At 43.0% G+C, this 26150-nt stretch overlaps 1 protein-coding gene and 26 non-coding genes across 28 annotated transcripts in view; all 27 read right to left on the reverse strand.

Moving 5' to 3' along the window:
* Positions 1-2: 2 nt before the first annotated feature.
* Positions 3-75, reverse strand: trnav-cac (transfer RNA valine (anticodon CAC)). The gene has a single exon. It is a non-coding gene; the product is annotated as a tRNA-Val (tRNA).
* A 785-nt stretch (positions 76-860) lies between these two features.
* Positions 861-933, reverse strand: trnav-aac (transfer RNA valine (anticodon AAC)). The gene has a single exon. It is a non-coding gene; the product is annotated as a tRNA-Val (tRNA).
* A 533-nt stretch (positions 934-1466) lies between these two features.
* Positions 1467-1539, reverse strand: trnav-aac (transfer RNA valine (anticodon AAC)). The gene has a single exon. It is a non-coding gene; the product is annotated as a tRNA-Val (tRNA).
* Positions 1540-3182: 1643 nt separating this feature from the next.
* Positions 3183-3255, reverse strand: trnav-aac (transfer RNA valine (anticodon AAC)). Its single transcript has one exon. It is a non-coding gene; the product is annotated as a tRNA-Val (tRNA).
* Positions 3256-3502: 247 nt separating this feature from the next.
* On the reverse strand, positions 3503-3575 carry trnav-cac (transfer RNA valine (anticodon CAC)). Its single transcript has one exon. It is a non-coding gene; the product is annotated as a tRNA-Val (tRNA).
* A 523-nt stretch (positions 3576-4098) lies between these two features.
* Positions 4099-4171, reverse strand: trnav-aac (transfer RNA valine (anticodon AAC)). Its single transcript has one exon. It is a non-coding gene; the product is annotated as a tRNA-Val (tRNA).
* Positions 4172-4418: 247 nt separating this feature from the next.
* Positions 4419-4491, reverse strand: trnav-cac (transfer RNA valine (anticodon CAC)). Its single transcript has one exon. It is a non-coding gene; the product is annotated as a tRNA-Val (tRNA).
* Positions 4492-5555: 1064 nt separating this feature from the next.
* trnav-aac (transfer RNA valine (anticodon AAC)) lies at positions 5556-5628 on the reverse strand. Its single transcript has one exon. It is a non-coding gene; the product is annotated as a tRNA-Val (tRNA).
* A 533-nt stretch (positions 5629-6161) lies between these two features.
* On the reverse strand, positions 6162-6234 carry trnav-cac (transfer RNA valine (anticodon CAC)). The gene has a single exon. It is a non-coding gene; the product is annotated as a tRNA-Val (tRNA).
* Positions 6235-7033: 799 nt separating this feature from the next.
* On the reverse strand, positions 7034-7106 carry trnav-aac (transfer RNA valine (anticodon AAC)). The gene has a single exon. It is a non-coding gene; the product is annotated as a tRNA-Val (tRNA).
* Positions 7107-8161: 1055 nt separating this feature from the next.
* trnav-aac (transfer RNA valine (anticodon AAC)) lies at positions 8162-8234 on the reverse strand. Its single transcript has one exon. It is a non-coding gene; the product is annotated as a tRNA-Val (tRNA).
* Positions 8235-9625: 1391 nt separating this feature from the next.
* On the reverse strand, positions 9626-9698 carry trnav-cac (transfer RNA valine (anticodon CAC)). The gene has a single exon. It is a non-coding gene; the product is annotated as a tRNA-Val (tRNA).
* Positions 9699-10483: 785 nt separating this feature from the next.
* trnav-aac (transfer RNA valine (anticodon AAC)) lies at positions 10484-10556 on the reverse strand. Its single transcript has one exon. It is a non-coding gene; the product is annotated as a tRNA-Val (tRNA).
* A 533-nt stretch (positions 10557-11089) lies between these two features.
* Positions 11090-11162, reverse strand: trnav-aac (transfer RNA valine (anticodon AAC)). Its single transcript has one exon. It is a non-coding gene; the product is annotated as a tRNA-Val (tRNA).
* A 1643-nt stretch (positions 11163-12805) lies between these two features.
* Positions 12806-12878, reverse strand: trnav-aac (transfer RNA valine (anticodon AAC)). Its single transcript has one exon. It is a non-coding gene; the product is annotated as a tRNA-Val (tRNA).
* Positions 12879-13125: 247 nt separating this feature from the next.
* On the reverse strand, positions 13126-13198 carry trnav-cac (transfer RNA valine (anticodon CAC)). The gene has a single exon. It is a non-coding gene; the product is annotated as a tRNA-Val (tRNA).
* A 523-nt stretch (positions 13199-13721) lies between these two features.
* On the reverse strand, positions 13722-13794 carry trnav-aac (transfer RNA valine (anticodon AAC)). The gene has a single exon. It is a non-coding gene; the product is annotated as a tRNA-Val (tRNA).
* Positions 13795-14041: 247 nt separating this feature from the next.
* On the reverse strand, positions 14042-14114 carry trnav-cac (transfer RNA valine (anticodon CAC)). Its single transcript has one exon. It is a non-coding gene; the product is annotated as a tRNA-Val (tRNA).
* A 788-nt stretch (positions 14115-14902) lies between these two features.
* Positions 14903-14975, reverse strand: trnav-aac (transfer RNA valine (anticodon AAC)). The gene has a single exon. It is a non-coding gene; the product is annotated as a tRNA-Val (tRNA).
* Positions 14976-15222: 247 nt separating this feature from the next.
* On the reverse strand, positions 15223-15295 carry trnav-cac (transfer RNA valine (anticodon CAC)). Its single transcript has one exon. It is a non-coding gene; the product is annotated as a tRNA-Val (tRNA).
* A 533-nt stretch (positions 15296-15828) lies between these two features.
* trnav-aac (transfer RNA valine (anticodon AAC)) lies at positions 15829-15901 on the reverse strand. The gene has a single exon. It is a non-coding gene; the product is annotated as a tRNA-Val (tRNA).
* Positions 15902-17544: 1643 nt separating this feature from the next.
* Positions 17545-17617, reverse strand: trnav-aac (transfer RNA valine (anticodon AAC)). Its single transcript has one exon. It is a non-coding gene; the product is annotated as a tRNA-Val (tRNA).
* Positions 17618-18140: 523 nt separating this feature from the next.
* On the reverse strand, positions 18141-18213 carry trnav-aac (transfer RNA valine (anticodon AAC)). Its single transcript has one exon. It is a non-coding gene; the product is annotated as a tRNA-Val (tRNA).
* A 785-nt stretch (positions 18214-18998) lies between these two features.
* On the reverse strand, positions 18999-19071 carry trnav-aac (transfer RNA valine (anticodon AAC)). Its single transcript has one exon. It is a non-coding gene; the product is annotated as a tRNA-Val (tRNA).
* Positions 19072-19318: 247 nt separating this feature from the next.
* trnav-cac (transfer RNA valine (anticodon CAC)) lies at positions 19319-19391 on the reverse strand. Its single transcript has one exon. It is a non-coding gene; the product is annotated as a tRNA-Val (tRNA).
* A 491-nt stretch (positions 19392-19882) lies between these two features.
* trnav-cac (transfer RNA valine (anticodon CAC)) lies at positions 19883-19955 on the reverse strand. Its single transcript has one exon. It is a non-coding gene; the product is annotated as a tRNA-Val (tRNA).
* A 1004-nt stretch (positions 19956-20959) lies between these two features.
* ypel1 (yippee-like 1) overlaps positions 20960-26150 on the reverse strand; it is a 30156-nt gene continuing 24965 nt past the window's right edge. For both annotated transcript variants that reach the window (XM_072387325.1, XM_072387326.1), the window contains exon 5: positions 20960-25846. In XM_072387325.1, coding sequence (XP_072243426.1) covers positions 25757-25846 — 90 coding nt within the window. In that variant the 3' untranslated portion in view covers positions 20960-25756. The remainder of the gene's footprint in view (positions 25847-26150) is intronic.

A 26150-nucleotide genomic window follows, 5' to 3' on the forward strand; every position in this document is an offset into this window, starting at 1 on the left:
AATGTTTCCGCCCAGTTTCGAACTGAGGACCTTTCGCGTGTGAGGCGAACGTGATAACCACTACACTACGGAAACTGAAGCTGTGCATGCTAAACAGATTTCGGGGGGCTCCTAGACTGGTGCCTAGGGACAGCTTATAAGAGGTAGGGCGGGATGCTTTTTGTACGATGCAGAACATTTGCCGTTTCTTTTACAGCATGTCAAGAATAGCAGATGAGGCTCCCCTCCTATCCATAGTTATGAATATGTTGATGTTGCCATCAGTACTCATTCTTTGGGAAAGTAGTGTTTCTACCAAAGTCCGTTTCACACCTCAGCATTGGAGAATCTCTTGGAAATCTGCGAAAAAGGACCTTACAATAGAGATTATCTGCTGGAAATTCATTCTCACAGACTTCCGGAGTGGTGCCTATGGACAGCTCATAGGAGGTAGGGCGGGATGCTTTTACAGCATGTCAAGAATAGCAGATGAGGCTCCCCTCCTATCCATAGTTATGAATATGTTGATGTTTCGAACAGAGGACATCAACATCATCAGAGGAAAGTAGTGTTTCTACCAAAGTCCGTTTCACACCTCAGCATCTGAGAATCTCTTGGAAAAGGACCTTACAATAGAGATTATCTGCTGGAAAATCATTCCCACAAAGTTCCGGAGTGGTGCCTAGGAACAGCTCATAGGAGGTAGGGCGGGATCCTTTTTGTACGATGCAGAACATTTGCCGTTTCTTTTACAGCATGTCAAGAATAGCAGATGAGGCTCCCCTCTTATCCTTAGTTATGAATATGTTGATATTGCCATCAGTAACGTGGAGTCATAAATCTTCACACAAGAATGAAATAAAGAGATTTGGAGCTAGTAATGTTTCCGCCCAGTTTTGAACTGAGGACCTTTCGCGTGTTAGGCGAACGTGATAACCACTACACTACGGAAACTGAAGCTGTGCATATCAAACAGATTTTGGGCGGCACGTAGACTGGTGCCTAGGGACAGCTCAAAGGAGGTAGGGCGGGATGCTTTTTGTACGATGCAGAACATTTGCCGTTTCTTTTACAGCATGTCAAGAATAGCAGATGAGGCTCCCCTCCTATCCATAGTTATGAATATGTTGATGTTGCCATCAGTACTCATTCTTTGGGAAAGTAGTGTTTCTACCAAAGTCCGTTTCACACCTCAGCATCGGAGAATCTCTTGGAAATCTGCGAAAAAGGACCTTACAATAGAGATTATCTGCTGGAAATTCATTCCCACAGAGTTCCGGAGTGGTGCCTAGGGACAGCTCATAGGAGGTAGGGCGGGATCCTTTTTGTACGATGCAGAACATTTGCCGTTTCTTTTACAGCATGTCAAGAATAGCAGATGAGGCTCCCCTCTTATCCTTAGTTATGAATATGTTGATATTGCCATCAGTAACGTGCAGTCATAAATCTTCACACAAGAATGAAATAAAGAGATTTGGAGCTAGTAATGTTTCCGCCCAGTTTTGAACTGAGGACCTTTCGCGTGTTAGGCGAACGTGATAACCACTACACTACGGAAACTGAAGCTGTGCATATCAAACAGATTTTGGGCGGCACGTAGACTGGTGCCTAGGGACAGCTCAAAGGAGGTAGGGCGGGATGCTTTTTGTACGATGCAGAACATTTGCCGTTTCTTTTACAGCATGTCAAGAATAGCAGATGAGACTCCCCTCCTATCCATAGTTATGAATATGTTGATGTTGCCATCAGTACTCATTCTTTGGGAAAGTAGTGTTTCTACCAAAGTCCGTTTCACACCTCAGCATCGGAGAATCTCTTGGAAATCTGCGAAAAAGGACCTTACAATAGAGATTATCTGCTGGAAATTCATTCTCACAGACTTCCGGAGTGGTGCCTATGGACAGCTCATAGGAGGTAGGGCGGGATGCTTTTACAGCATGTCAAGAATAGCAGATGAGGCTCCCCTCCTATCCATAGTTATGAATATGTTGATGTTTCGAACAGAGGACATCAACATCATCAGAGGAAAGTAGTGTTTCTACCAAAGTCCGTTTCACACCTCAGCATCTGAGAATCTCTTGGAAAAGGACCTTACAATAGAGATTATCTGCTGGAAATTCATTCCCACAGAGTTCCGGAGTGGTGCCTAGGGACAGCTCATAGGAGGTAGGGCGGGATCCTTTTTGTACGATGCAGAACATTTGCCGTTTCTTTTACAGCATGTCAAGAATAGCAGATGAGGCTCCCCTCTTATCCTTAGTTATGAATATGTTGATATTGCCATCAGTAACGTGCAGTCATAAATCTTCACACAAGAATGAAATAAAGAGATTTGGAGCTAGTAATGTTTCCGCCCCGTTTTGAACTGAGGACCTTTCGCGTGTTAGGCGAACGTGATAACCACTACACTACGGAAACTGAAGCTGTGCATATCAAACAGATTTTGGGCGGCACGTAGACTGGTGCCTAGGGACAGCTCAAAGGAGGTAGGGCGGGATGCTTTTTGTACGATGCAGAACATTTGTCGTTTCTTTTACAGCATGTCAAGAATAGCAGATGAGGCTCCCCTCCTATCCATAGTTATGAATATGTTGATGTTGCCATCAGTACTCATTCTTTGGGAAAGTAGTGTTTCTACCAAAGTCCGTTTCACACCTCAGCATCGGAGAATCTCTTGGAAATCTGCGAAAAAGGACCTTACAATAGAGATTATCTGCTGGAAATTCATTCCCACAGAGTTCCGGAGTGGTGCCTATGGACAGCTCATAGGAGGTAGGGCGGGATGCTTTTACAGCATGTCAAGAATAGCAGATGAGGCTCCCCTCCTATCCATAGTTATGAATATGTTGATGTTTCGAACAGAGGACATCAACATCATCAGAGGAAAGTAGTGTTTCTACCAAAGTCCGTTTCACACCTCAGCATCTGAGAATCTCTTGGAAAAGGACCTTACAATAGAGATTATCTGCTGGAAATTCATTCCCACAGAGTTCCGGAGTGGTGCCTAGGGACAGCTCATAGGAGGTAGGGCGGGATCCTTTTTGTACGATGCAGAACATTTGCCGTTTCTTTTACAGCATGTCAAGAATAGCAGATGAGGCTCCCCTCTTATCCTTAGTTATGAATATGTTGATATTGCCATCAGTAACGTGCAGTCATAAATCTTCACACAAGAATGAAATAAAGAGATTTGGAGCTAGTAATGTTTCCGCCCAGTTTTGAACTGAGGACCTTTCGCGTGTTAGGCGAACGTGATAACCACTACACTACGGAAACTGAAGCTGTGCATATCAAACAGATTTTGGGCGGCACGTAGACTGGTGCCTAGGGACAGCTCAAAGGAGGTAGGGCGGGATGCTTTTTGTACGATGCAGAACATTTGCCGTTTCTTTTACAGCATGTCAAGAATAGCAGATGAGGCTCCCCTCCTATCCATATTTATGAATATGTTGATGTTGCCATCAGTAACGTGCAGTCATACAACTTCACACGAGAATGAAATAAATAATAATAGAGCTAGCAATGTTTCCGCCCAGTTTCGAACTGAGGACCTTTCGCGTGTGAGGCGAACGTGATAACCACTACACTACGGAAACTGAAGCTGTGCATGCTAAACAGATTTCGGGGGGCTCCTAGACTGGTGCCTAGGGACAGCTTATAAGAGGTAGGGCGGGATGCTTTTTGTACGATGCAGAACATTTGCCGTTTCTTTTACAGCATGTCAAGAATAGCAGATGAGGCTCCCCTCCTATCCATAGTTATGAATATGTTGATGTTGCCATCAGTACTCATTCTTTGGGAAAGTAGTGTTTCTACCAAAGTCCGTTTCACACCTCAGCATCTGAGAATCTCTTGGAAAAGGACCTTACAATAGAGATTATCTGCTGGAAATTCATTCCCACAGAGTTCCGGAGTGGTGCCTAGGGACAGCTCATAGGAGGTAGGGCGGGATCCTTTTTGTACGATGCAGAACATTTGCCGTTTCTTTTACAGCATGTCAAGAATAGCAGATGAGGCTCCCCTCTTATCCTTAGTTATGAATATGTTGATATTGCCATCAGTAACGTGCAGTCATAAATCTTCACACAAGAATGAAATAAAGAGATTTGGAGCTAGTAATGTTTCCGCCCAGTTTTGAACTGAGGACCTTTCGCGTGTTAGGCGAACGTGATAACCACTACACTACGGAAACTGAAGCTGTGCATATCAAACAGATTTTGGGCGGCACGTAGACTGGTGCCTAGGGACAGCTCAAAGGAGGTAGGGCGGGATGCTTTTTGTACGATGCAGAACATTTGCCGTTTCTTTTACAGCATGTCAAGAATAGCAGATGAGGCTCCCCTCCTATCCATATTTATGAATATGTTGATGTTGCCATCAGTAACGTGCAGTCATACAACTTCACACGAGAATGAAATAAATAATAATAGAGCTAGCAATGTTTCCGCCCAGTTTCGAACTGAGGACCTTTCGCGTGTGAGGCGAACGTGATAACCACTACACTACGGAAACTGAAGCTGTGCATGCTAAACAGATTTCGGGGGGCTCCCAGACTGGTGCCTAGGGACAGCTTATAAGAGGTAGGGCGGGATGCTTTTTGTACGATGCAGAACATTTGCCGTTTCTTTTACAGCATGTCAAGAATAGCAGATGAGGCTCCCCTCCTATCCATAGTTATGAATATGTTGATGTTGCCATCAGTACTCATTCTTTGGGAAAGTAGTGTTTCTACCAAAGTCCGTTTCACACCTCAGCATCTGAGAATCTCTTGGAAAAGGACCTTACAATAGAGATTATCTGCTGGAAATTCATTCCCACAGAGTTCCGGAGTGGTGCCTAGGGACAGCTCATAGGAGGTAGGGCGGGATCCTTTTTGTACGATGCAGAACATTTGCCGTTTCTTTTACAGCATGTCAAGAATAGCAGATGAGGCTCCCCTCCTATCCATAGTTATGAATATGTTGATGTTGCCATCAGTACTCATTCTTTGGGAAAGTAGTGTTTCTACCAAAGTCCGTTTCACACCTCAGCATCTGAGAATCTCTTGGAAAAGGACCTTACAATAGAGATTATCTGCTGGAAATTCATTCCCACAGAGTTCCGGAGTGGTGCCTAGGGACAGCTCATAGGAGGTAGGGCGGGATCCTTTTTGTACGATGCAGAACATTTGCCGTTTCTTTTACAGCATGTCAAGAATAGCAGATGAGGCTCCCCTCCTATCCATAGTTATGAATATGTTGATGTTGCCATCAGTACTCATTCTTTGGGAAAGTAGTGTTTCTACCAAAGTCCGTTTCACACCTCAGCATCTGAGAATCTCTTGGAAAAGGACCTTACAATAGAGATTATCTGCTGGAAATTCATTCCCACAGAGTTCCGGAGTGGTGCCTAGGGACAGCTCATAGGAGGTAGGGCGGGATCCTTTTTGTACGATGCAGAACATTTGCCGTTTCTTTTACAGCATGTATAGAGGCTCCCCTCTTATCCTTAGTTATGAATATGTTGATATTGCCATCAGTAACGTGCAGTCATAAATCTTCACACAAGAATGAAATAAAGAGATTCGGAGCTAGTAATGTTTCCGCCCAGTTTTGAACTGAGGACCTTTCGCGTGTTAGGCGAACGTGATAACCACTACACTACGGAAACTTAAGCTGTGCCTGCTAAACAGATTTCGGGGGGCACCTAGACTGGTGCCTAGGGACAGCTCATAGGAGGTAGGGCGGGATCCTTTTTGTACGATGCAGAACATTTGCCGTTTCTTTTACAGCATGTCAAGAATAGCAGATGAGGCTCCCCTCCTATCCATAGTTATGAATATGTTGATGTTGCCATCAGTACTCATTCTTTGGGAAAGTAGTGTTTCTACCAAAGTCCGTTTCACACCTCAGCATCGGAGAATCTCTTGGAAATCTGCGAAAAAGGACCTTACAATAGAGATTATCTGCTGGAAATTCATTCCCACAGAGTTCCGGAGTGGTGCCTAGGGACAGCTCATAGGAGGTAGGGCGGGATCCTTTTTGTACGATGCAGAACATTTGCCGTTTCTTTTACAGCATGTCAAGAATAGCAGATGAGGCTCCCCTCCTATCCATAGTTATGAATATGTTGATGTTGCCATCAGTAACGTGCAGTCATACAACTTCACACGAGAATGAAATAAATAATAATGGAGCTAGCAATATTTCCGCCCAGTTTCGAACAGGGGACCTTTCGCGTGTGAGGCGAACGTGATAACCACTACACTACGGAAACTGAAGCTGTGCATACTAAACAGATTTCGGGGGGCTCCTAGACTGGTGCCTAGGGACAGCTTATAAGAGGTAGGGCGGGATGCTTTTTGTACGATGCAGAACATTTGCCGTTTCTTTTACAGCATGTCAAGAATAGCAGATGAGGCTCCCCTCCTATCCATAGTTATGAATATGTTGATGTTGCCATCAGTACTCAATCTTTGGGAAAGTAGTGTTTCTACCAAAGTCCGTTTCACACCTCAGCATCTGAGAATCTCTTGGAAAAGGACCTTACAATAGAGATTATCTGCTGGAAATTCATTCCCACAGAGTTCCGGAGTGGTGCCTAGGGACAGCTCATAGGAGGTAGGGCGGGATCCTTTTTGTACGATGCAGAACATTTGCCGTTTCTTTTACAGCATGTCAAGAATAGCAGATGAGGCTCCCCTCCTATCCATAGTTATGAATATGTTGATGTTGCCATCAGTACTCAATCTTTGGGAAAGTAGTGTTTCTACCAAAGTCCGTTTCACACCTCAGCATCGGAGAATCTCTTGGAAAAGGACTTTACAATAGAGATTATCTGCTGGAAAATCATTCCCACAGAGTTCCGGAGTGGTGCCTAGGAACAGCTCATAGGAGGTAGGGCGGGATCCTTTTTGTACGATGCAGAACATTTGCCGTTTCTTTTACAGCATGTCAAGAATAGCAGATGAGGCTCCCCTCTTATCCTTAGTTATGAATATGTTGATATTGCCATCAGTAACGTGCAGTCATAAATCTTCACACAAGAATGAAATAAAGAGATTTGGAGCTAGTAATGTTTCCGCCCAGTTTTGAACTGAGGACCTTTCGCGTGTTAGGCGAACGTGATAACCACTACACTACGGAAACTGAAGCTGTGCATATCAGACAGATTTTGGGCGGCACGTAGACTGGTGCCTAGGGACAGCTCAAAGGAGGTAGGGCGGGATGCTTTTTGTACGATGCAGAACATTTGCCGTTTCTTTTACAGCATGTCAAGAATAGCAGATGAGGCTCCCCTCCTATCCATAGTTATGAATATGTTGATGTTGCCATCAGTACTCATTCTTTGGGAAAGTAGTGTTTCTACCAAAGTCCGTTTCACACCTCAGCATTGGAGAATCTCTTGGAAATCTGCGAAAAAGGACCTTACAATAGAGATTATCTGCTGGAAATTCATTCTCACAGACTTCCGGAGTGGTGCCTATGGACAGCTCATAGGAGGTAGGGCGGGATGCTTTTACAGCATGTCAAGAATAGCAGATGAGGCTCCCCTCCTATCCATAGTTATGAATATGTTGATGTTTCGAACAGAGGACATCAACATCATCAGAGGAAAGTAGTGTTTCTACCAAAGTCCGTTTCACACCTCAGCATCTGAGAATCTCTTGGAAAAGGACCTTACAATAGAGATTATCTGCTGGAAATTCATTCCCACAGAGTTCCGGAGTGGTGCCTAGGGACAGCTCATAGGAGGTAGGAGCTTTTTGTACGATGCAGAACATTTGCCGTTTCTTTTACAGCATGTCAAGAATAGCAGATGAGGCTCCCCTCCTATCCATAGTTATGAATATGTTGATGTTGCCATCAGTACTCAATCTTTGGGAAAGTAGTGTTTCTACCAAAGTCCGTTTCACACCTCAGCATCGGAGAATCTCTTGGAAAAGGACTTTACAATAGAGATTATCTGCTGGAAAATCATTCCCACAGAGTTCCGGAGTGGTGCCTAGGAACAGCTCATAGGAGGTAGGGCGGGATCCTTTTTGTACGATGCAGAACATTTGCCGTTTCTTTTACAGCATGTCAAGAATAGCAGATGAGGCTCCCCTCTTATCCTTAGTTATGAATATGTTGATATTGCCATCAGTAACGTGCAGTCATAAATCTTCACACAAGAATGAAATAAAGAGATTTGGAGCTAGTAATGTTTCCGCCCAGTTTTGAACTGAGGACCTTTCGCGTGTTAGGCGAACGTGATAACCACTACACTACGGAAACTGAAGCTGTGCATATCAGACAGATTTTGGGCGGCACGTAGACTGGTGCCTAGGGACAGCTCAAAGGAGGTAGGGCGGGATGCTTTTTGTACGATGCAGAACATTTGCCGTTTCTTTTACAGCATGTCAAGAATAGCAGATGAGACTCCCCTCCTATCCATAGTTATGAATATGTTGATGTTGCCATCAGTACTCATTCTTTGGGAAAGTAGTGTTTCTACCAAAGTCCGTTTCACACCTCAGCATCGGAGAATCTCTTGGAAATCTGCGAAAAAGGACCTTACAATAGAGATTATCTGCTGGAAATTCATTCTCACAGACTTCCGGAGTGGTGCCTATGGACAGCTCATAGGAGGTAGGGCGGGATGCTTTTACAGCATGTCAAGAATAGCAGATGAGGCTCCCCTCCTATCCATAGTTATGAATATGTTGATGTTTCGAACAGAGGACATCAACATCATCAGAGGAAAGTAGTGTTTCTACCAAAGTCCGTTTCACACCTCAGCATCTGAGAATCTCTTGGAAAAGGACCTTACAATAGAGATTATCTGCTGGAAATTCATTCCCACAGAGTTCCGGAGTGGTGCCTAGGGACAGCTCATAGGAGGTAGGGCGGGATCCTTTTTGTACGATGCAGAACATTTGCCGTTTCTTTTACAGCATGTCAAGAATAGCAGATGAGGCTCCCCTCTTATCCTTAGTTATGAATATGTTGATATTGCCATCAGTAACGTGCAGTCATAAATCTTCACACAAGAATGAAATAAAGAGATTTGGAGCTAGTAATGTTTCCGCCCAGTTTTGAACTGAGGACCTTTCGCGTGTTAGGCGAACGTCATAACCACTACACTACGGAAACTGAAGCTGTGCATATCAGACAGATTTTGGGCGGCACGTAGACTGGTGCCTAGGGACAGCTCAAAGGAGGTAGGGCGGGATGCTTTTTGTACGATGCAGAACATTTGCCGTTTCTTTTACAGCATGTCAAGAATAGCAGATGAGGCTCCCCTCCTATCCATAGTTATGAATATGTTGATGTTGCCATCAGTACTCATTCTTTGGGAAAGTAGTGTTTCTACCAAAGTCCGTTTCACACCTCAGCATCGGAGAATCTCTTGGAAATCTGCGAAAAAGGACCTTACAATAGAGATTATCTGCTGGAAATTCATTCCCACAGAGTTCCGGAGTGGTGCCTAGGGACAGCTCATAGGAGGTAGGGCGGGATCCTTTTTGTACGATGCAGAACATTTGCCGTTTCTTTTACAGCATGTCAAGAATAGCAGATGAGGCTCCCCTCCTATCCATATTTATGAATATGTTGATGTTGCCATCAGTAACGTGCAGTCATACAACTTCACACGAGAATGAAATAAATAATAATAGAGCTAACAATGTTTCCGCCCAGTTTCGAACTGAGGACCTTTCGCGTGTGAGGCGAACGTGATAACCACTACACTACGGAAACTGAAGCTGTGCATGCTAAACAGATTTCGGGGGGCTCCTAGACTGGTGCCTAGGGACAGCTTATAAGAGGTAGGGCGGGATGCTTTTTGTACGATGCAGAACATTTGCCGTTTCTTTTACAGCATGTCAAGAATAGCAGATGAGGCTCCCCTCCTATCCATAGTTATGAATATGTTGATGTTGCCATCAGTACTCATTCTTTGGGAAAGTAGTGTTTCTACCAAAGTCCGTTTCACACCTCAGCATTGGAGAATCTCTTGGAAATCTGCGAAAAAGGACCTTACAATAGAGATTATCTGCTGGAAATTCATTCTCACAGACTTCCGGAGTGGTGCCTATGGACAGCTCATAGGAGGTAGGGCGGGATGCTTTTACAGCATGTCAAGAATAGCAGATGAGGCTCCCCTCCTATCCATAGTTATGAATATGTTGATGTTTCGAACAGAGGACATCAACATCATCAGAGGAAAGTAGTGTTTCTACCAAAGTCCGTTTCACACCTCAGCATCTGAGAATCTCTTGGAAAAGGACCTTACAATAGAGATTATCTGCTGGAAAATCATTCCCACAAAGTTCCGGAGTGGTGCCTAGGAACAGCTCATAGGAGGTAGGGCGGGATCCTTTTTGTACGATGCAGAACATTTGCCGTTTCTTTTACAGCATGTCAAGAATAGCAGATGAGGCTCCCCTCTTATCCTTAGTTATGAATATGTTGATATTGCCATCAGTAACGTGGAGTCATAAATCTTCACACAAGAATGAAATAAAGAGATTTGGAGCTAGTAATGTTTCCGCCCAGTTTTGAACTGAGGACCTTTCGCGTGTTAGGCGAACGTGATAACCACTACACTACGGAAACTGAAGCTGTGCATATCAAACAGATTTTGGGCGGCACGTAGACTGGTGCCTAGGGACAGCTCAAAGGAGGTAGGGCGGGATGCTTTTTGTACGATGCAGAACATTTGCCGTTTCTTTTACAGCATGTCAAGAATAGCAGATGAGGCTCCCCTCCTATCCATAGTTATGAATATGTTGATGTTGCCATCAGTACTCATTCTTTGGGAAAGTAGTGTTTCTACCAAAGTCCGTTTCACACCTCAGCATCGGAGAATCTCTTGGAAATCTGCGAAAAAGGACCTTACAATAGAGATTATCTGCTGGAAATTCATTCCCACAGAGTTCCGGAGTGGTGCCTAGGGACAGCTCATAGGAGGTAGGGCGGGATCCTTTTTGTACGATGCAGAACATTTGCCGTTTCTTTTACAGCATGTCAAGAATAGCAGATGAGGCTCCCCTCTTATCCTTAGTTATGAATATGTTGATATTGCCATCAGTAACGTGCAGTCATAAATCTTCACACAAGAATGAAATAAAGAGATTTGGAGCTAGTAATGTTTCCGCCCAGTTTTGAACTGAGGACCTTTCGCGTGTTAGGCGAACGTGATAACCACTACACTACGGAAACTGAAGCTGTGCATATCAAACAGATTTTGGGCGGCACGTAGACTGGTGCCTAGGGACAGCTCAAAGGAGGTAGGGCGGGATGCTTTTTGTACGATGCAGAACATTTGCCGTTTCTTTTACAGCATGTCAAGAATAGCAGATGAGACTCCCCTCCTATCCATAGTTATGAATATGTTGATGTTGCCATCAGTACTCATTCTTTGGGAAAGTAGTGTTTCTACCAAAGTCCGTTTCACACCTCAGCATCGGAGAATCTCTTGGAAATCTGCGAAAAAGGACCTTACAATAGAGATTATCTGCTGGAAATTCATTCTCACAGACTTCCGGAGTGGTGCCTATGGACAGCTCATAGGAGGTAGGGCGGGATGCTTTTACAGCATGTCAAGAATAGCAGATGAGGCTCCCCTCCTATCCATAGTTATGAATATGTTGATGTTTCGAACAGAGGACATCAACATCATCAGAGGAAAGTAGTGTTTCTACCAAAGTCCGTTTCACACCTCAGCATCTGAGAATCTCTTGGAAAAGGACCTTACAATAGAGATTATCTGCTGGAAATTCATTCCCACAGAGTTCCGGAGTGGTGCCTAGGGACAGCTCATAGGAGGTAGGGCGGGATCCTTTTTGTACGATGCAGAACATTTGCCGTTTCTTTTACAGCATGTCAAGAATAGCAGATGAGGCTCCCCTCTTATCCTTAGTTATGAATATGTTGATATTGCCATCAGTAACGTGCAGTCATAAATCTTCACACAAGAATGAAATAAAGAGATTTGGAGCTAGTAATGTTTCCGCCCCGTTTTGAACTGAGGACCTTTCGCGTGTTAGGCGAACGTGATAACCACTACACTACGGAAACTGAAGCTGTGCATATCAAACAGATTTTGGGCGGCACGTAGACTGGTGCCTAGGGACAGCTCAAAGGAGGTAGGGCGGGATGCTTTTTGTACGATGCAGAACATTTGTCGTTTCTTTTACAGCATGTCAAGAATAGCAGATGAGGCTCCCCTCCTATCCATAGTTATGAATATGTTGATGTTGCCATCAGTACTCATTCTTTGGGAAAGTAGTGTTTCTACCAAAGTCCGTTTCACACCTCAGCATCGGAGAATCTCTTGGAAATCTGCGAAAAAGGACCTTACAATAGAGATTATCTGCTGGAAATTCATTCCCACAGAGTTCCGGAGTGGTGCCTATGGACAGCTCATAGGAGGTAGGGCGGGATGCTTTTACAGCATGTCAAGAATAGCAGATGAGGCTCCCCTCCTATCCATAGTTATGAATATGTTGATGTTTCGAACAGAGGACATCAACATCATCAGAGGAAAGTAGTGTTTCTACCAAAGTCCGTTTCACACCTCAGCATCTGAGAATCTCTTGGAAAAGGACCTTACAATAGAGATTATCTGCTGGAAATTCATTCCCACAGAGTTCCGGAGTGGTGCCTAGGGACAGCTCATAGGAGGTAGGGCGGGATCCTTTTTGTACGATGCAGAACATTTGCCGTTTCTTTTACAGCATGTCAAGAATAGCAGATGAGGCTCCCCTCTTATCCTTAGTTATGAATATGTTGATATTGCCATCAGTAACGTGCAGTCATAAATCTTCACACAAGAATGAAATAAAGAGATTTGGAGCTAGTAATGTTTCCGCCCAGTTTTGAACTGAGGACCTTTCGCGTGTTAGGCGAACGTGATAACCACTACACTACGGAAACTGAAGCTGTGCATATCAAACAGATTTTGGGCGGCACGTAGACTGGTGCCTAGGGACAGCTCAAAGGAGGTAGGGCGGGATGCTTTTTGTACGATGCAGAACATTTGCCGTTTCTTTTACAGCATGTCAAGAATAGCAGATGAGGCTCCCCTCCTATCCATATTTATGAATATGTTGATGTTGCCATCAGTAACGTGCAGTCATACAACTTCACACGAGAATGAAATAAATAATAATAGAGCTAGCAATGTTTCCGCCCAGTTTCGAACTGAGGACCTTTCGCGTGTGAGGCGAACGTGATAACCACTACACTACGGAAACTGAAGCTGTGCATGCTAAACAGATTTCGGGGGGCTCCTAGACTGGTGCCTAGGGACAGCTTATAAGAGGTAGGGCGGGATGCTTTTTGTACGATGCAGAACATTTGCCGTTTCTTTTACAGCATGTCAAGAATAGCAGATGAGGCTCCCCTCCTATCCATAGTTATGAATATGTTGATGTTGCCATCAGTACTCATTCTTTGGGAAAGTAGTGTTTCTACCAAAGTCCGTTTCACACCTCAGCATCTGAGAATCTCTTGGAAAAGGACCTTACAATAGAGATTATCTGCTGGAAATTCATTCCCACAGAGTTCCGGAGTGGTGCCTAGGGACAGCTCATAGGAGGTAGGGCGGGATCCTTTTTGTACGATGCAGAACATTTGCCGTTTCTTTTACAGCATGTCAAGAATAGCAGATGAGGCTCCCCTCTTATCCTTAGTTATGAATATGTTGATATTGCCATCAGTAACGTGCAGTCACAAATCTTCACACAAGAATGAAATAAAGAGATTTGGAGCTAGTAATGTTTCCGCCCAGTTTTGAACTGAGGACCTTTCGCGTGTTAGGCGAACGTGATAACCACTACACTACGGAAACTGAAGCTGTGCATATCAAACAGATTTTGGGCGGCACGTAGACTGGTGCCTAGGGACAGCTCAAAGGAGGTAGGGCGGGATGCTTTTTGTACGATGCAGAACATTTGCCGTTTCTTTTACAGCATGTCAAGAATAGCAGATGAGGCTCCCCTCCTATCCATATTTATGAATATGTTGATGTTGCCATCAGTAACGTGCAGTCATACAACTTCACACGAGAATGAAATAAATAATAATAGAGCTAGCAATGTTTCCGCCCAGTTTCGAACTGAGGACCTTTCGCGTGTGAGGCGAACGTGATAACCACTACACTACGGAAACTGAAGCTGTGCATGCTAAACAGATTTCGGGGGGCTCCCAGACTGGTGCCTAGGGACAGCTTATAAGAGGTAGGGCGGGATGCTTTTTGTACGATGCAGAACATTTGCCGTTTCTTTTACAGCATGTCAAGAATAGCAGATGAGGCTCCCCTCCTATCCATAGTTATGAATATGTTGATGTTGCCATCAGTACTCATTCTTTGGGAAAGTAGTGTTTCTACCAAAGTCCGTTTCACACCTCAGCATCTGAGAATCTCTTGGAAAAGGACCTTACAATAGAGATTATCTGCTGGAAATTCATTCCCACAGAGTTCCGGAGTGGTGCCTAGGGACAGCTCATAGGAGGTAGGGCGGGATCCTTTTTGTACGATGCAGAACATTTGCCGTTTCTTTTACAGCATGTCAAGAATAGCAGATGAGGCTCCCCTCCTATCCATAGTTATGAATATGTTGATGTTGCCATCAGTACTCATTCTTTGGGAAAGTAGTGTTTCTACCAAAGTCCGTTTCACACCTCAGCATCTGAGAATCTCTTGGAAAAGGACCTTACAATAGAGATTATCTGCTGGAAATTCATTCCCACAGAGTTCCGGAGTGGTGCCTAGGGACAGCTCATAGGAGGTAGGGCGGGATCCTTTTTGTACGATGCAGAACATTTGCCGTTTCTTTTACAGCATGTATAGAGGCTCCCCTCTTATCCTTAGTTATGAATATGTTGATATTGCCATCAGTAACGTGCAGTCATAAATCTTCACACAAGAATGAAATAAAGAGATTCGGAGCTAGTAATGTTTCCGCCCAGTTTTGAACTGAGGACCTTTCGCGTGTTAGGCGAACGTGATAACCACTACACTACGGAAACTTAAGCTGTGCCTGCTAAACAGATTTCGGGGGGCACCTAGACTGGTGCCTAGGGACAGCTCATAGGAGGTAGGGCGGGATCCTTTTTGTACGATGCAGAACATTTGCCGTTTCTTTTACAGCATGTCAAGAATAGCAGATGAGGCTCCCCTCCTATCCATATTTATGAATATGTTGATGTTGCCATCAGTAACGTGCAGTCATACAACTTCACACGAGAATGAAATAAATAATAATAGAGCTAGCAATGTTTCCGCCCAGTTTCGAACTGAGGACCTTTCGCGTGTGAGGCGAACGTGATAACCACTACACTACGGAAACTGAAGCTGTGCATGCTAAACAGATTTTGGGCGGCACGTAGACTGGTGCCTAGGGACAGCTCAAAGGAGGTAGGGCGGGATGCTTTTTGTACGATGCAGAACATTTGCCGTTTCTTTTACAGCATGTCAAGAATAGCAGATGAGGCTCCCCTCCTATCCATAGTTATGAATATGTTGATGTTGCCATCAGTACTCATTCTTTGGGAAAGTAGTGTTTCTACCAAAGTCCGTTTCACACCTCAGCATCGGAGAATCTCTTGGAAATCTGCGAAAAAGGACCTTACAATAGAGATTATCTGCTGGAAATTCATTCCCACAGAGTTCCGGAGTGGTGCCTAGGGACAGCTCATAGGAGGTAGGGCGGGATCCTTTTTGTACGATGCAGAACATTTGCCGTTTCTTTTACAGCATGTCAAGAATAGCAGATGAGGCTCCCCTCTTATCCTTAGTTATGAATATGTTGATATTGCCATCAGTAACGTGCAGTCATAAATCTTCACACAAGAATGAAATTAAGAGATTTGGAGCTAGTAATGTTTCCGCCCAGTTTTGAACTGAGGACCTTTCGCGTGTTAGGCGAACGTGATAACCACTACACTACGGAAACTGAAGCTGTGCATATCAAACAGATTTTGGGCGGCACGTAGACTGGTGCCTAGGGACAGCTCAAAGGAGGTAGGGCGGGATGCTTTTTGTACGATGCAGAACATTTGCCGTTTCTTTTACAGCATGTCAAGAATAGCAGATGAGACTCCCCTCCTATCCATAGTTATGAATATGTTGATGTTGCCATCAGTACTCATTCTTTGGGAAAGTAGTGTTTCTACCAAAGTCCGTTTCACACCTCAGCATCGGAGAATCTCTTGGAAATCTGCGAAAAAGGACCTTACAATAGAGATTATCTGCTGGAAATTCATTCTCACAGACTTCCGGAGTGGTGCCTATGGACAGCTCATAGGAGGTAGGGCGGGATGCTTTTACAGCATGTCAAGAATAGCAGATGAGGCTCCCCTCCTATCCATAGTTATGAATATGTTGATGTTTCGAACAGAGGACATCAACATCATCAGAGGAAAGTAGTGTTTCTACCAAAGTCCGTTTCACACCTCAGCATCTGAGAATCTCTTGGAAAAGGACCTTACAATAGAGATTATCTGCTGGAAATTCATTCCCACAGAGTTCCGGAGTGGTGCCTAGGGACAGCTCATAGGAGGTAGGGCGGGATCCTTTTTGTACGATGCAGAACATTTGCCGTTTCTTTTACAGCATGTCAAGAATAGCAGATGAGGCTCCCCTCTTATCCTTAGTTATGAATATGTTGATATTGCCATCAGTAACGTGCAGTCATAAATCTTCACACAAGAATGAAATACAGAGATTTGGAGCTAGTAATGTTTCCGCCCCGTTTTGAACTGAGGACCTTTCGCGTGTTAGGCGAACGTGATAACCACTACACTACGGAAACTGAAGCTGTGCATATCAAACAGATTTTGGGCGGCACGTAGACTGGTGCCTAGGGACAGCTCAAAGGAGGTAGGGCGGGATGCTTTTTGTACGATGCAGAACATTTGTCGTTTCTTTTACAGCATGTCAAGAATAGCAGATGAGGCTCCCCTCCTATCCATAGTTATGAATATGTTGATGTTGCCATCAGTACTCATTCTTTGGGAAAGTAGTGTTTCTACCAAAGTCCGTTTCACACCTCAGCATCGGAGAATCTCTTGGAAATCTGCGAAAAAGGACCTTACAATAGAGATTATCTGCTGGAAATTCATTCCCACAGAGTTCCGGAGTGGTGCCTATGGACAGCTCATAGGAGGTAGGGCGGGATGCTTTTACAGCATGTCAAGAATAGCAGATGAGGCTCCCCTCCTATCCATAGTTATGAATATGTTGATGTTTCGAACAGAGGACATCAACATCATCAGAGGAAAGTAGTGTTTCTACCAAAGTCCGTTTCACACCTCAGCATCTGAGAATCTCTTGGAAAAGGACCTTACAATAGAGATTATCTGCTGGAAATTCATTCCCACAGAGTTCCGGAGTGGTGCCTAGGGACAGCTCATAGGAGGTAGGGCGGGATCCTTTTTGTACGATGCAGAACATTTGCCGTTTCTTTTACAGCATGTCAAGAATAGCAGATGAGGCTCCCCTCTTATCCTTAGTTATGAATATGTTGATATTGCCATCAGTAACGTGCAGTCATAAATCTTCACACAAGAATGAAATAAAGAGATTTGGAGCTAGTAATGTTTCCGCCCAGTTTTGAACTGAGGACCTTTCGCGTGTTAGGCGAACGTGATAACCACTACACTACGGAAACTGAAGCTGTGCATGCTAAACAGATTTCGGGGGGCTCCTAGACTGGTGCCTAGGGACAGCTTATAAGAGGTAGGGCGGGATGCTTTTTGTACGATGCAGAACATTTGCCGTTTCTTTTACAGCATGTCAAGAATAGCAGATGAGGCTCCCCTCCTATCCATAGTTATGAATATTTTGATGTTGCCATCAGTACTCATTCTTTGGGAAAGTAGTGTTTCTACCAAAGTCCGTTTCACACCTCAGCATCTGAGAATCTCTTGGAAAAGGACCTTACAATAGAGATTATCTGCTGGAAATTCATTCCCACAGAGTTCCGGAGTGGTGCCTAGGGACAGCTCATAGGAGGTAGGGCGGGATCCTTTTTGTACGATGCAGAACATTTGCCGTTTCTTTTACAGCATGTCAAGAATAGCAGATGAGGCTCCCCTCTTATCCTTAGTTATGAATATGTTGATATTGCCATCAGTAACGTGCAGTCATAAATCTTCACACAAGAATGAAATAAAGAGATTTGGAGCTAGTAATGTTTCCGCCCAGTTTTGAACTGAGGACCTTTCGCGTGTTAGGCGAACGTGATAACCACTACACTACGGAAACTGAAGCTGTGCATATCAAACAGATTTTGGGCGGCACGTAGACTGGTGCCTAGGGACAGCTCAAAGGAGGTAGGGCGGGATGCTTTTTGTACGATGCAGAACATTTGCCGTTTCTTTTACAGCATGTCAAGAATAGCAGATGAGGCTCCCCTCCTATCCATAGTTATGAATATGTTGATGTTGCCATCAGTACTCATTCTTTGGGAAAGTAGTGTTTCTACCAAAGTCCGTTTCACCCCTCAGCATTGGAGAATCTCTTGGAAATCTGCGAAAAAGGACCTTACAATAGAGATTATCTGCTGGAAATTCATTCTCACAGACTTCCGGAGTGGTGCCTATGGACAGCTCATAGGAGGTAGGGCGGGATGCTTTTACAGCATGTCAAGAATAGCAGATGAGGCTCCCCTCCTATCCATAGTTATGAATATGTTGATGTTTCGAACAGAGGACATCAACATCATCAGAGGAAAGTAGTGTTTCTACCAAAGTCCGTTTCACACCTCAGCATCTGAGAATCTCTTGGAAAAGGACCTTACAATAGAGATTATCTGCTGGAAATTCATTCCCACAGAGTTCCGGAGTGGTGCCTAGGGACAGCTCATAGGAGGTAGGGCGGGATCCTTTTTGTACGATGCAGAACATTTGCCGTTTCTTTTACAGCATGTCAAGAATAGCAGATGAGGCTCCCCTCTTATCCTTAGTTATGAATATGTTGATATTGCCATCAGTAACGTGCAGTCATAAATCTTCACACAAGAATGAAATAAAGAGATTTGGAGCTAGTAATGTTTCCGCCCAGTTTTGAACTGAGGACCTTTCGCGTGTTAGGCGAACGTGATAACCACTACACTACGGAAACTGAAGCTGTGCATGCTAAACAGATTTTGGGGGGCACCTAGACTGGTGCCTAGGGACAGCTCAAAGGAGGTAGGGCGGGATGCTTTTTGTACGATGCAGAACATTTGCCGTTTCTTTTATAGCATGTCAAGAATAGCAGATGAGGCTCCCCTCCTATCCATAGTTATGAATATGTTGATGTTGCCATCAGTAACGTGCAGTCATACAACTTCACACGAGAATGAAATAAATAATAATGGAGCTAGCAATGTTTCCGCCCAGTTTCGAACTGAGGACCTTTCGCGTGTGAGGCGAACGTGATAACCACTACACTACGGAAACTGAAGCTGTGCATGCTAAACAGATTTCGGGGGGCTCCTAGACTGGTGCCTAGGGACAGCTTATAAGAGGTAGGGCGGGATGCTTTTTGTACGATGCAGAACATTTGCCGTTTCTTTTACAGCATGTCAAGAATAGCAGATGAGGCTCCCCTCCTATCCATAGTTATGAATATGTTGATGTTGCCATCAGTACTCATTCTTTGGGAAAGTAGTGTTTCTACCAAAGTCCGTTTCACACCTCAGCATCTGAGAATCTCTTGGAAAAGGACCTTACAATAGAGATTATCTGCTGGAAATTCATTCCCACAGAGTTCCGGAGTGGTGCCTAGGGACAGCTCATAGGAGGTAGGGCGGGATGCTTTTGCAGCATGTCAAGAAGAGCAGATGAGGCTCCCCTCCTATCCATAGTTATGAATATGTTGATGTTGCAGCAGTAAAGTGCAGTCATACAACTTCACACGAGAATGAAATAAATAATAGTGGAGCTAGCAATGTTTCCGCCCAGTTTCGAACTGAGGTCCTTTCACGTGTGAGGCGAACGTGATAACCACTACACTACGGAAACTGAAGCCGCGCATGCTAAACAGATTTTGGGTGAAACCTAGACTGGTGCCTAGGGACAGCTCATAGGAGGTAGGGCGGGATGCTTTTTGTACGATGCAGAACATTTGCCGTTTCCTTTACAGCATGTCAAGAATAGCAGATGGCAACATCAACATATTCATAACTATGGATAGGAGGGGAGCCTCATCTGCTATTCTTGACATGCTGTAAAAGAAACGGCAAACGTGATAACCTAGACTGGTGCCTAGGGACAGCTCATAGGAGGTAGGGCGGGATGCTTTTTGTACGATGCAGAACATTTGCCGTTTCTTTTACAGCATGTCAAGAATAGCAGATGAGGCTCCCCTCCTATCCATAGTTATGAATATGTTGATGTTGCCATCAGTACTCATTCTTTGGGAAAGTAGTGTTTCTACCAAAGTCCGTTTCACACCTCAGCATCGGAGAATCTCTTGGAAAAGGACCTTACAATAGAGATTATCTTCTGGAAATTCATTCTCACAGAGTTCCGGAGTGGTGCCTAGGGACAGCTCATAGGAGGTAGGGTGGGATGCTTTTTGTACGATGCAGAACATTTGCCGTTTCTTTTACAGCATGTCAAGAATAGCAGATGAGGCTCCCATCCTATCCTTAGTTATGAATATGTTGATGTTGCCATCAGTAACGTGCAGTCATAAATCTTCACACAAGAATGAAATAAACTGAAACTTGAAAACCACCGCGGTCTGCTTCTCCTCCTCCAGTTGCCAAGACTTTGTGTTTTTAATAACGCTTATCTGTAAACATGTGTTAAACATATAAATTGCATGAACAGAAAGAAGGGTCTCACCTGTTGAGTAACTCACATTTCCTTATACGGAAAGCCTTGTCGGAATGGTGGGACGTTTGAATGTCGGAATAGCGGGATGTCGGAATGGTGGGATGTCGGAATAGCGGGATGTCGGAATGGTGGGATTTCGGAATGGGTGTTGCCACCCCCTTTATTTAGACCAACAATACACAATACACAGTTCAATGCCATTGAAAATTTATTATGATATCTGATAGTTTACATTAGAGTGAAAACAGACATGTGACAGCTTTACTCAGACAGAATGCAAAGCAATGAAGCAAAATAAAAAGCATATATTTATTTTTAGGAAATTTAGGGAAAAAAAACAATAAAACAGGCACCACATATAGCAATTATAAATACAACATGCTTTAGACCTTAAACTGTAGCTTTAACAGTCCTAAGAAAATAATTTGTGCCTCATTTCTCCTGGTATTATTTAGGCAGTAACAAAAAGTAAGTAGCCAGTGTCACAGTAAAACAGAATAACAATAAAAAGTAAACAGTTTTCAGCAGCAAAAAAATATTTTTTTTCATCCAGGCTGCCTTGATGTTGTTAAGCTCATAGAATCAAAACAGTCTTTCAAAAGACAATGCCATTAATGACAGAATTTCTATCCTTGATTTTGGTATAACAGTTTAATCTCCGAGAGCCACTATAAGTTCACCTCTGGTTTCCTTCCTGCCCAAAGACACACAATACCTATGCATTCATCAGAAAATATCTTTTATTTGGTACACACTTTTAGTGACACTGGCAACTGCTTTTTGTTGGTTCAACTTTTGATGGATCAAATAGAACGTACAGACACTCTGCACAAGAATCACAAATCTCCAAGCAACTGCTGCTGGTGACATCTCGGGGGTCCTTCTGAAGAAACTGACTTTGTGCATGTAACAAGTGGAAAATCCTTTGTAAGTTAAAAAACGATTTAGTCAAACATGAATGGTCAGACAAAGACTTGCTTCCATATCAAGCAGCTAGTCCAATCCAATCAAATATTTAGTCAGATAAAATGTTGTTCATGCCAGTTCAGTGGCTAGGACATTTAAGTGAAACAGCCATTGATAATACGATTAGGAGGATTCAAAGCCAGATTGAGCCACAACATACTTGTCTAACTGTGCAATCAGGTGCTCCTTGTCAGCAGTTTTTTATTGACAAAAATAGTCTCAACACAAGAATTGTAGTTATTCCGTAGCTTACAATTGTGATGCAAAGTTGCACATTTTTGTTTCTCTGGTCACTTTTTAAGCCAACACATTAAATTGCTTAAAATAAATGAAAATTGGAAAGTCTATCATTCCATTACAGGGCAGATCCACAAGTGGAAGATCACGTAATATGAACAGATGTTCCAAAACAGCCACTCTGTGGTCAGATGATCTGGTTGGTTATTGTTTCCAAGACCACGAATTAAGTTACAGTATATGTTCAAATCAATTATGCTTCATCACATTTCCAAATCTAAATTTGGTGAATGCACCATTAAAGGGTAACATAACAAGAAGCTCAAAATCCTCAATCCTAGCTGAAGATTTCAGCAGTATTATTACAGAGTACTGACACAATTGGAGTACATTTCTACATCATGGCAGTCAGGTGAGACGTTTCTCCACTCTTAACTGCTAGAGAGTTGCTCTTCAAACAATAAGTCATGCTTTTGACTGTAGGACAGAGTTGTAAATCCAAGTAAAAAGAAGGCTGCATTTGAAGGCATTTTAAAACAAGACAGGTGTTGTTTGAACTTGAAAGGCAAACCTCAAATAGTTGAAGCTGCAAAACTGGAATGTAGCACAAGGGGTATTAGGCTAAAATCATCAAACAAATACAACATATTAAATAGACCAGATAAGTAACAGTTCATTTTTGGACAAATCCAGCACAAGCGTGAATACGTTCAAAAAATACAATCAGATATTCACCAGCCAGTGTAGCCTACTACTAAGGACCTCCAAGATGGCTGCCACAGGGTGCATTTCATCACCTGAAAGCCCTCAATACAGGAGACACTGACTGTGGTGACAAAATGGTCTTGGTAAAGGCTCTCCCTGCAACATGGTGGGAGATTCCAGCTCACCCTCAACATCTACATGGCTCAGCAGAGGCCTAAACACTGCCCTCAAATGGGCTATCACCACACAAGCTAAATAAACAAGTTTAAAAGAGAAAAAAAAGAAAACTGGGAAAAATCTCTTCCACAAAACGAAGTCGGCTGTCGACCTTATATCAGTGGGAGCGACAGTGAAACCAAACACCTGCAAAATTAGGAGGAAACAGAAAACAAACTAATTCAACCAAGAGAACAAGAAGTAAAACATAAAACTTAGGAAGAGAAAGTAAACATTCGCTTTTGTGTACAGCCATGCATGTGAGCTAATACACATGCATGTTTGCGCACACACGCGCCCCCCCCACCCCCCCCCCCCCCACCCCCCCCCCCCCCCCCCACCCCCCCACACACACAGCCAGAGGTACAGTGAACAAAAGTGCTTCAAGTTGGGGAAGTAAAAGAACTAACCCAGTAGAAATACGTATAAAACCTTAAATATGTTACTTTATGTACAAAAACTAACGAGGGCCAATATCTCAGCTATTTCTGTATTTATAATTTTCAAGTAGGTATCATTGCTAGCTATCAAGGGTTTGCATTGTCATAGTTTTTTTTTAGGATAAGAGGTTGAGTGATCTGACTGACCTTGCCGGCAAAGTAATCAATCACTGCTGATTTTTTAAAATATTTCCCACCTCACCCCTGTCCCACTTTCTTCACCCATAAAGGCCTTATGCAACATATGGCCGGTTCTTAATAAGTTAAACAAGCTCTGGGCATCCCGCATATTCTAAACCTCTTCCTCTATGTTTTACTCTGAGAAATAATATACTGACTATCCATCTTTTTTGCATCTTTAAATCTTAATGTAGAAAATATTTGTGTGTATGTGTATACCAAGTCTTTGTTATCCAAGATAAAAACAAATAGAGCAGAGCTCTATGAGGATTCTGGTGAATAAGTTATTATGAGGGCCACTTTGAACTTTGAGGGAGGGAAGACACATCGGTTCACATGAAGGTTCTCTGAGTTATGCACAGCACAACAGAAAAAAAGGAGGGGAGGCTATTCATGTTTTGAAGAGGCACAAGATTCATACAGCATAGAGGCAAAACACGGTTAATTCATCAGCTCTAGAAGAAAAAGACAAAGTGCAAAATACCTTCAAGAGTGGGAAGAAATTGTGGGTTTTCTAATTAAGCAGCAAACAATAGGTAACTACACTTTCTGCTCCAAAAGGGTTACAAAAACTGAGACAAGAAACAAAATATGTTTCTTAAACTTAAATAAAATAAAATTTCCTTCAAGTGTGTTACAGATACACAATTGAGAAATCCCCAGCCCCCAAATCTCTTTCAACAATGTGTCTGTGAAAAGGCCACTAAAACACAGACAAGAGCAAAAACATGTTTTGCCCCTAAACTGAGATGAACCAAAGGCCTCTGCAAAGTGCAAATGAAGTAGCGTTCAAGTATGCCACTGTGTAATGCATGGCCACGTACACGCACACACACACACACACAATGCATATATACATACAGTAATATGCATACATGTGCATGACAGCAAATATATATAATATATATATATATATATATATATATATATATATATATATATATTATACAATATCGTAGTATTAATGGATATGTAATCATAGCATGTGAATTTATATTGATTTACAGCTGTGTCTCTCATTGTTTCATTACTAGACAATGGGATAATACAGTTTGCCATACTCTGGTTTGACATGTGGACACTTATCTCTACTATGTCAGCTCTTTTTCAATGTCTCTTTCACCTATAGTGCTGCTGCAAAATGGGACCGGCCACAATTGCAGTTAGCCATCATCTACACATATTTCTCTATATAATCATATTCGTATACTTCTATGCTTATATGTGTTTGTGTGTGTACATTATATTATTCATATATATACACATACACACACATCTACATACACCCATTAATGTCAAACAAACACTAGGTGCTCCTTTCATTGCTTCTTGGGTGCTGAAAAGTACCAGAAAGGGAGAAAATTAAAATTCACACAAGAAATTAATGATTAAAACAGAAGGAAACATCCATTATGAATCCCACATTATGGCAATCCCATCCTTTACCACTTAAAAAGAAAAAAAAGCAAGATGCTGCTACATATTTGTAACTCTAATAAACTCCTCACCCATCCCTGATTGCTCATTTGGACTACAGCAAAGAAAACCATGCTAAGCTATAGACAGAGATACATCAAGCCAAAACCAAACAAACAAAAAACAAAACAAAATTTGACAGGGAAATAAAATTCTTACCAGTAACATCCATCTGCCATCAGACCAAAGCCTCGACAAACACACAAATTAAAACTATAGCAAATAACATTAAAGTAATCAAAGTCATCAAAGCTGCTGAATAGGCAGAATAAAGAAAATAATTAAATGTCCTTTGAGTGAAGTCTCTCTCCTTTCAAATAGTGGTCACATAATTGCCACAATAACTTTTAAGCGTGTTTCGGTGGGGCGGAGGTGGGGTATGTTGTGGGGAGGGGTCATACCCCAACCCAAACCCAAACATACTCCTTGGGAGAACACACAAGCTTCAGAGAAACATGACTCCTTTGACATGGTTTGCTCCACTTCCCAATCGCTGTTCATTCGTTCTGTCCAGTTTCACAATGAGCAGGTAGGTGTGTGCACGTGGAGGAGGCCAGCGAGCGGAGATACATGGACGTAGTCTTTTTAATTTTCTTTTTTTTTTTTTTTTTTAAGGAAAGTGGGTGTTGAGGTGGTGGTGGTGGGGGGGTGGGGGGGGGGGGGGTAAGGAGGGTCATGGTAGTTGTAGTTGATGGTTGCAGCTCCATGGAGTTCAATAAAGACCATTCCAAGGTCAGAAAAAAAATCAAGCGGGCTGCAGCGTCACTCCCAGCCGTTGTCCTTGATCATGTGAGCCAGCTCGATAATGAACTTTCCCTCTTTATACTTTTGACTGCTCTCAAACGCATGTTCCTGCAGGAAAAACAAAAGAGAGGAAACAATGCATCAGCTACAAGCACCTGGCAGATTATTGAAGTTTACACTGATAGCTGTACCTTAACTCAGAGGCTAATCCTTTAAGCTAATATCGACATAAACAAAAGACAATATAATAAAGTCTGATTTTAAAAGCTCCATGACCAGAGAAGTTAGACACATTGAACAGAAAAAAACCTTTATGTAGAAACATGATTGAATTTCACTAATGTTGCGCTGCTAAATGATTCAATGTGACTTTCTTTTGAATCCACTAAAGATATAGAAGTTGAATGTAATT

Source organism: Leuresthes tenuis, unplaced genomic scaffold (assembly GCF_036924035.1).
Source record: "Leuresthes tenuis unplaced genomic scaffold, fLeuTen1.0.hap1 SCAF_6, whole genome shotgun sequence".
Taxonomy (NCBI): domain Eukaryota; kingdom Metazoa; phylum Chordata; class Actinopteri; order Atheriniformes; family Atherinopsidae; genus Leuresthes; species Leuresthes tenuis.